The 8,146-nt window shown below is 59.2% G+C and overlaps 1 protein-coding gene across 2 annotated transcripts; it reads right to left on the bottom strand.

Moving 5' to 3' along the window:
* Window positions 1-505: 505 nt before the first annotated feature.
* On the bottom strand, window positions 506-7,917 carry CHLRE_02g093500v5 (uncharacterized protein). Of its 2 annotated transcripts, none has more exons than XM_043059468.1 (19): window positions 7,271-7,917; window positions 6,957-7,062; window positions 6,685-6,861; window positions 6,313-6,528; window positions 5,999-6,131; window positions 5,672-5,821; window positions 5,207-5,418; window positions 4,955-5,053; window positions 4,248-4,739; window positions 3,915-4,088; window positions 3,651-3,772; window positions 3,336-3,480; window positions 2,935-3,132; window positions 2,704-2,769; window positions 2,459-2,558; window positions 2,259-2,311; window positions 2,082-2,138; window positions 1,863-1,927; window positions 506-1,685 (listed from the first exon to the last, which is right to left on the bottom strand). In XM_043059468.1, exons 1-19 carry the CDS (start codon window positions 7,396-7,398, stop codon window positions 1,457-1,459), a joined length of 2,922 nt encoding a protein of 973 aa, XP_042927103.1. In that variant the 5' UTR covers window positions 7,399-7,917; the 3' UTR covers window positions 506-1,456. The 2 variants fall into 2 exon arrangements, with proteins under 2 accessions (XP_042927103.1, XP_042927102.1); XM_043059469.1 differs by having other exon boundaries at window positions 991-1,685.
* Window positions 7,918-8,146: the final 229 nt, after the last annotated feature.

Here is an 8,146-nt window from a genome sequence, read left to right as displayed (position 1 = left end):
TGTTAAACAACCGAAACTACAGCATCCGCGGCCTTTTCAGGTTCTCCTGGTCTGGGGGTTAGCGGGGCCCTCGGGCCCCCCCAGTCCAGGCGCCGCGCCCCACCCGCACAGAGCGGCCACACGGGACCGCCTTCGCCCAATGCGTTTGCGATACTTGGTGTCAGTTAGCGGGGTAAGGGGGCTATCGGCCGCCGAAGCGGCCTCCCCTCGTCGACAGATATCGCTGGACGGCAAGAGGGTTCACGCCTCCGCCTCCTCTCCTACCTCCAGCTGCGCACAAACGCCTACACCCAGGGGTCGTATCTTGTTTTCAGGGCAATGTCTAGGCTCAGACAAAAACGGCCGGGTGGCCGCCGTCTTTTGTCTGGGCACATGGCGGTTTGGGGGCTTCTCCATAGGAATTCGGACAAAACCCGCCCCAAAACCGGGCGAACAATGTCTTGCCTCAGACTTTAGTCCCCGGGAGGAATGTCTAGGAAACGGCCAAAATGGTCAATTAATGTCTGGAGACATTAAGATAGGAGCCCTGAGCCTACACCACACCTCAACACCCGCCACCGGCCATCTGAAACCTCAGGCTAGCTCAGGCTAGCTCAGGGATAGCCTTGACCCTGACCCTGACCCTGACCCTGACCCTGACCCTGACCCTGACCCTGACCCTGACCCTGACCCTGACCCTGACCCTGACCCTGACCCTGACCCTGAGCGCAAGTTGCAAGAGCTCAACCCAGCAGCCACTGAGGTGACGCAGAGGCAGTGTTGCCGGGTGTTGCCTGGGTGCTGCAGCATCTAAGCCGGCAACGTTACCGGCATGACCCGACCCCGACCCAGTCTCTTGCCTCCTGACTAACCTGATCTCCATTCAACCCCAAGGCAAGGGAGGGGGTTTCTTCTTCAAGGATGATGGGCTGAACCCACACCACACACTGCACATCATCCGGCAGCGCTGCTTATGTGTTTCTCCACACAGACAATGTAGAGTTTCCATAACTTTTCGTTCAATTTAAGGACAGTACGCAACGTGGGTAAGCCTGTGACAGCCAGCCTGACAGCCAGCGCCCTGGTCCACAACCAAGCGACGTGCACGGCAATCGCGCACGTCCGTAAAATGCATTAGGCCACACGCGACTAGCTACCCTACTCCCTAGCGCCGAATACGTTGAAGGCAAGGAATGGTGATGCGTATATGTACACAAGATGAATTACGAGGCCACGCCAGGAGTCACAAGGCCAACGAATGGACCCAGGCATCGATCGCAACTGGTCATACATGGCAATGCACCGAGCAGACAGCGAGAACAGACCCATACGAAGCCCCCCAAGTCTCACGCCCCTCGTGTCATCCCTGCGCCTGCGCCAACACACTGCAACAGCAGTACGATGGTAATCTGTCGCAGTTGCACAGCCGCCGGGCACTGGTGGACGGGGGCGGCCGGCCGAGGCCTGGGATGGGGGCTTACACGACCTCCACCACCGCGTCCTTCTTGCTGTACTGCGAGTCCTCACCATCCATGTCGCGGTAGGAGGGCGGCCCCATCCAGGAGCAGATTACTGGCAGAAACACCACGCCGTGCCAGATAGACAGCAGGATCAGAATGCCAAACATCTGGAAGATGGTGTTGAAGATGTAGTGCTCTGCAGCCGCCATGGGCAGGACGGCCAGGAAGGTGGTGGCGGCGCCGTTCCTGTTGTGTGAGCGGGCGGGTGGCAGGTGAGGCACGTCAGAGTCAGTGCTGCATCAAGCTCATACAGGCAGAGGAGTCGGAAATGGACTCATGCACGCCACAACTTAGTCTGCAAGCTAATTGTTAAAGACCCTTTAGCCATGCTTGCGTTTTTGTGCACATTAGGGCCCAACTCACCATACGGCACCGCCGATCTCCACGAGTGCCTTGTGAGCACGCTCCTGCCGCGTGCCGGTGGACACCTGAAGAGGACACAGAGCAGCCGGGGAAACTGAGCTCAGCAGTCGGCATTGCAAGGGCTGCGCTCTGTAGTGGCAGCGCCTCGTACGCGTTCGCCCCCATGACGCCGCCCTTCTGAGCACGGTGTGTGCACCACTGTCTTGTGCCCATGCTCACCAGGAAGGCACGCATGACGTGAGCAGAGTAGTCCACAGAGATACCCACAGCCAGCACCTGCATTCAACGTGGACACAAGAGGTTAAGGACACGGGTCTATGGAAAATAATGCCGGCGTGTGAAAGAGGCTAGACGACATCCCCAACCCCAACCCCGCCGGGCGCAGGCCCTGCTCACCAGTACAATGCAGGTCACACTGTTGAACGTGAGACCCAGTAGGTGCATGGAGCCTGCAACACCAATGTAAGCGCGCCAGTTAAGACCATTAGAGTGCCACCAGCACGCGAGGTCACCGGTGTCACTAGTAAGCAAGCGCTAGCTGTGCTGCCCTAGTCCGCCCTTCGCGTCAAGACAGCAGCCGCCTCCCAGCCACTCACCCAGCACGCCGACATCGCACAGCACCACCATGCAGCCCACGATGAGTGAGGCCACGATGTCAGCCAGCAGCAGCAGTGTCACCAGGAAGACGGCAGCGGCCTATACACGTGGAGAACGTGCGGGAGGGGTCTGTTAGTAAGGGTGAACACGATGCGTGCATACGAATGGTTTCGCTGCGGGTGGCTTGGTGGAATGGGCCTCTGCGTCAGGGCCCAGAAGGCTCCCCACACGGATCCCTGCTCACCGCAATGATTACGTTGGTAATGGTGGAGAAAGTGATCGAGCGGAAGCCGTCCCAGAATGTGTACGACTGTGTAGGAGAGGTGATGAGCGCACAAGGAGAAGGAAAAGCGCGGCAAACAGCGGTGAGGGTCCGAACGGTGCAGCAGGTATAGCGCATACGCCAGGTACCTTCAACAACAGGCCCCCTCCCATTGAACACCTCCGCCCCCATCCACCGCCGTCCAGCACTCACGACGCCGAACGCGATGGGTTCCAGGCCGGGCGCCGCCGCGGCCACGGTGTCGCGAGTGGAGTCCACGCACTTGATGGCCCAGGCGCCGTCCACCACGTCTTTGGTGAAGGCGGGCAGGCGGCTGCCGTAGATGCGGCCCGTGGTAGAGTTGATCAGGATGTTGGCGGCATAGGCGCGGCCGGTACCACCCAGCCACTCCTGTTGCATGCAGGCGTGCAGGCAGGTGCGATGAGGGTGGATCAATTTCATTTGCTTGTGGGCGTGCAGCCGTGGTACCATAACTGGCCCCTGCCAGCGCCTGGCTTGCCCAAGACGTTATGAGCCCCGCACATTACCACCGCATGCACATTGCAACAAGAAGGTTTGACTGGGCATCCCCTCTGCATCATACCCGGCCGCACCTTGAGCCAGCCATTGAAGGCTGTTTCGTTCGGCGCGCGGCCGTTCACCAGCTGCCTGGAGTAGGCGGACCCATTCACCAACCAGTTCTGGTAGTTGTCGTACCAGGAGTTGACTGGGGGCACGTTCGTAATGTACGGGTCCGACCTGCAACAAAACATTACCCCCGGAAACGGCGCGACATGACCGGTAACTCATGACACGCCGGCACACGCAGAAACCTGTTGCATTTCCTTTCCAAGTTGCGCACATACGGTGCGCTAGACCTCACGTGCGACCGCTGCATGCAACGATCCAAGCACCAGCAAGAGACTCACCCGAAGCTCTTGCTCAGCTCTGCCAGCTGGTCCTGGTAGTAGAAGTAGTCACGGCCGTCCACTGGCTCCCGGGTGTACGCCGCCACCGGCACCTTCTCGCCGCCGAAGTATCGGTCCTCAACCTGTGCAAGGCAAGCGCAGGTACGAAGTCCCGTGAGCAAACAAGCTAGGAACAGCCGCGCCCTATATGCTGCCGTCTAAAAAACCGCAATGGGCACAGTGGGCTTAATGGGCTACGGTATTTGCCCTCGCCCCGGCCCGCACCTGGAACGCCTCGTGCAGCCAGTTGCCCTCGGGCACGAACATCTCCCGGAAGTTGAAGTCCTGATACACCTTGGTGCAGCCGTAAATGGCGAAGCCCAGGAACACGCACTCCAGCACCACCACCAAGATCTTCCCCCACAGCGTCAGCGACACACGCGGCAGCCAGCGCGCAATCTGTGGTTTGTGGATAGGCAGGCGGCAGCGGTTAGGTTTTTGGTTAGCCTGAACCGGCACATGCACGCAGCCTGACGCAGCCTGTCCAGCAGAAAGGATGCCCGGAACAGCAATGCCCCCTTACTCCAAACCTAGAGGATACAACGTATGACCGCTCACCATTTTGGTAGACAGCTGGTCGTCGTGGGGGTTAAACACGCGCTTGCCCCAGCACGTGATTGTGCTGGTAGTGAAGTCGCGCGGGCCAGACGCCGGTGCTGGCGCCTCGCTGACAAACGCCTGCTGCTTCATGCCGTCGGGCGAAGGCGGACGCACCGACACCTTGACGTTGACGTTCAGGTCGCCGGTAGAGCCGCTGGCAGAGAGCGTGCTGCTTCCGCTGCGCTTGAGCGCGCCGTGCGGCACAGGGGCTGAGGTGGCGCTGGGCGCGGCGGCCGGGGCGCCCACATCACCTGCGGCGCCGTCGTGGTCGTGCTTGTAGATGTTCGAGTCCAGCGTCCAGCCATTGTTGCCGTGCTGCAGCTGCTCCGCCACCGGCTCCTCCTGGCAGCAGCACGGCGCCACGCAGCAGCCACCGCAGCCTCCGGCAGCCAGGCGCAAACGCAGCTCTCGGCGGGCGTCCAGAGCCAGGAATGCCGGGAACGTGGTCACCTAGGGGTCACGTAAGGACACGCATGTTGTCAGCATTGAGCCCCTCGTGTATTCCCACGCCCCTTGCTCACCAGTCATCACTATGCCCTGTTGTAACGTTTAATCTCCACACGTGCCTATTATGTTCCTTCGACACACAGTTCCCAGGACAACAAACCTCTACACTAGGTTTCCAACGATGCAAGCCCCAGTCTGCCATACATTTGGGGACCCACCTGGAAGATGAACACCATGAGCACGCCAATAGACGCATACACGGAAAAGCTGAGCAGCGCCTCCAGGCTTGTGTACGTGCCAACAGCGAAGGCAATAACCTGCGTGGGGTCGCATTCACACCACAGTGGCGGCGGGCCTGCTTTCAGTGCTCAGCATTCGGCAGCTTACACCCAGACCCCATCCACGCACTGTGGCATACTGGAAACAGCCAGATTGCACTGGGGACATGCGCGTAATTTAGGCCCACTCACATTGGTAAGGCAGCTGACGGTGATGGAGGATCCACCGAGCGCCATGGCCTCTCCCAGGCGGTGCTCAATGGGGGCATCCGGGTCCTGATCAAAGTAATTGGACACGATCACAAACGTGTTGTCTACGCCCACGCCGACCAGCAGGAACGGAAGCACTTGGCAGACGAAGTTGAACTTGAGGCCGAAGCCCGACAGCATGCCGAAATCAGCGGCTGGGCGTGGGTAGCGCGTGCGTGACATGGACAGGGCGTGGGCGTGGGCAGGGGTGTGGGGGGCGGTAAGCCAACATGAGGCAGGCACAAGGGCACCATCACAGCGAGCTGAGCGCGCAGAGCGCTGCTTGTAAAGGCGCGCCTTCCGGAGCTCCTGAAACTCGTGGACGTGCACACATCTGCATCCTGTCTGCGCCAACTGCACATACCCCACACCTTGTCCCAACCGCCAGTGGCAACCAGCGCTGCTCACCAATGCCCATGCCAATGGCCAGGAAGCTGCCGAGCGCCACGTGCACCTTCTGGTAGGCCCAGCTGTTGCGCCACAGCACGAACAAAGTGTAGATGATGAGGAGGATGTAGCCCACAGACAGCCGGTTCACGTCCCGGTTAATGGCATCGGCTGCAGGTGCCGGGGGGAAGGTAGGAGCGGTTGGATGTGGTAGTTGGGTTTAGCGCGTGCTAGCGCGTGAAGTGGTGAAGAGCGAGGACGGGAGAAAGAGTGGCAGCTCACGGTCTTGCGCTGCTGGCCCGTTCGCCCTCCACCCTAAAGATGCACGGCACGGTAGTCATGACTCACTGGATTCGCGGCCCACTGCGGCGTCGCAGGACACATACTGTGCCAGGACAGTAGAGCTCCAGTTGTCATAGCAGACCTCCACTACGCGCTTTTGATACACGACCGTCGGGCTATCCTCATTGTCATCCACCTCCTGCGTTTGTACGACACCAGTGAAACACCCCCATGAGCAAGGACGACGTTGTACACGTGGGCAGCCATCCAAGCCCACGTGAGCAAAAGACTAAGTGGGTCACGTTGACCATGTCCCGAGTTTAGCGATGGCTTTCTGCGCACCTCCACTGTTTAAACCTGATCATTGCTCGACATCTCACCGGATTATACTTCATATACAGCACCGTCTGAAAGCACTCCGCCGACACCACCGCGCCGGACGCGTCCCGCCGCACGCCGCCGAGGACCCAGTTCAGGTTGACGGGGCGGCCCAGGTAGTCCAATGCAACGTCGCGGCGGTTGATGGTGGACAGAATGTTGGCGTCATTCCGCAGCGTGGTCTCGTTGTAGTTCCAGAATGCCAGAATGCTGTCCATCTGCATAGCACGTGCAACAGGGGATGCATTAGCAGCACAAGGATGACGCGATGGTTGCGCAAAGCAGCGGTGCGGTACATTTCACCTTATGTTAGCGTAGTACGTAGCTGGCCGGCGGTTACCCCCACACGGAGCCAAAACCCGCCCATTGCTCACCCTGCACTCGGTGCTCCGCTCGGACACAGAGTCGCACACATCCGTGAACTTGTACATCAGTCCCTTGGCCTCCACGGTCTGGTTTGTCGCCACGCGCCAGGCGCGCAGGTGTTCAAGCAGGTGCTCCTTTGTGAGGACGTTGCCGCCGTCCTGAGTGCTCAGCGACAGCAGCTTCACCTGCGGGGCGGTCAAATTCAGCAGGTTGTTAAGCTAGGGCGCAGAAAAGAGCGCAGGTGAGCCCCCACGCACGCTCAACGCACGCACACGCTCACCGAGAGGGAATCAGAGGGGTAGTACGCGTCAACGTAGGCCTTGTCCACGAAGGAAGGCGCATCCTGGGGGGTGTACAGCTTCTCTGCATCCTCCTCCACTGCGAACCTGCATGGCGAAAGCAGTCATGGGTCAGGGGTTTACCCAATAATAAGGCCGCTGTTAGGCCGCCCCTTAGCCCCCTTCGTGCGCACCTACGTGCACCTTGGGCCAGACAGAGTTGTGCAAAGTACCGCAGTACATAAAGCAACATTTGCCCCACAGCATTATGCGCCAGTCCCACGACATGTCATCATTGCGCGTCCAGCCGCCGTACCGGAGAAACCCCACGCTGCATGCAAGGGTGATGGCCACCGTGATGCCAATAACGGCCCACGGGCGGCGCGCAGTGAACCGCCCAAGAGAGCGGTACAGGCCCGTGAGACCTGTAAATGAGTGCGACATTCCAATAGGGACCGTCTGAGCAATAAAGGTATGTAAGTGCGGCGATATCTATCATCCAGGGTTCGCGCCGATGCCCGCCCTCGCCTGAAGCTGTTGCGCTGGGTTGTCTAGGAGTCGCAGATTGCAAAGAAGAGTGTCACCAGAAGAAATGAGCAATTATTACACCACATGGCCCTTCTGGCCAGAATTCAACAGTCACGAGTGGCCGAAACGGTCCCGCACCTTTGTCCACCGCAGAGCTTATCCTCCTTAGACATTTCATTTTCACAAAAAAATATCAGGTTCCACAGTGACCCGGTGGAGGGGATGGAAGGTTTGCTCCTGATAACAAGGCCTGGAGGCAGCGCGGTTTACTCAAATTGTATTGTAGACAAGAAGTCTGACCTCTAACAGCTGGGTTGCTGGGGTGCTGTTTACTGTATGGTCGCCGAGGGACAGGCCGAGAAATAATGTGTGGACGAATTTCTTGAGCGCTAATTGCTTACAGCGCACCGAAGTCCTGGGTGTGGGATAGATAGCGCACAGATTAACTCGGGAGTTGCTATGTCAATGTGTGGGAAAAGGTGGGAGGATCCAGACATGTGGATCCATGACGCCAGGGGACCCACCTGCGTCATCGATGGGCGGGCACGGGGGCACTTGGTGACCGGCGAGTAGGACCCGCTCCTGTACTAGAGCTTTGCTATGTTTGTGTTACTAAAATTGCGCCTGCCCGGAAACGGGATTACAGCTTGTGGCGTCAACGGAT

This window comes from Chlamydomonas reinhardtii, chromosome 2 (genome assembly GCF_000002595.2).
Source record: "Chlamydomonas reinhardtii strain CC-503 cw92 mt+ chromosome 2, whole genome shotgun sequence".
In the NCBI taxonomy this organism is placed as follows: Eukaryota; Viridiplantae; Chlorophyta; class Chlorophyceae; order Chlamydomonadales; family Chlamydomonadaceae; genus Chlamydomonas; species Chlamydomonas reinhardtii.
The sequence above is the reverse complement of the archived record's forward strand: the minus strand, read 5'-3'. Positions and strand labels throughout refer to the sequence as shown.

Excerpts from the sequence above, each read along its gene's own strand:
- CHLRE_02g093500v5 (XM_043059468.1), bottom strand. The coding sequence starts at position 7,398 with ATGTCGCACTCATTTACAGGTCTCACGGGCCTGTACCGCTCTCTTGGG. Across the intron at positions 3,773-3,914 it reads GGCTGCACGAGGCGTTCCAG|GTTGAGGACCGATACTTCGG; the intron begins GTGCGGGCCGGG and ends TGCCTTGCACAG. Across the intron at positions 2,312-2,458 it reads GTGCGATGTCGGCGTGCTGG|GCTCCATGCACCTACTGGGT; the intron begins GTGAGTGGCTGG and ends TTGGTGTTGCAG.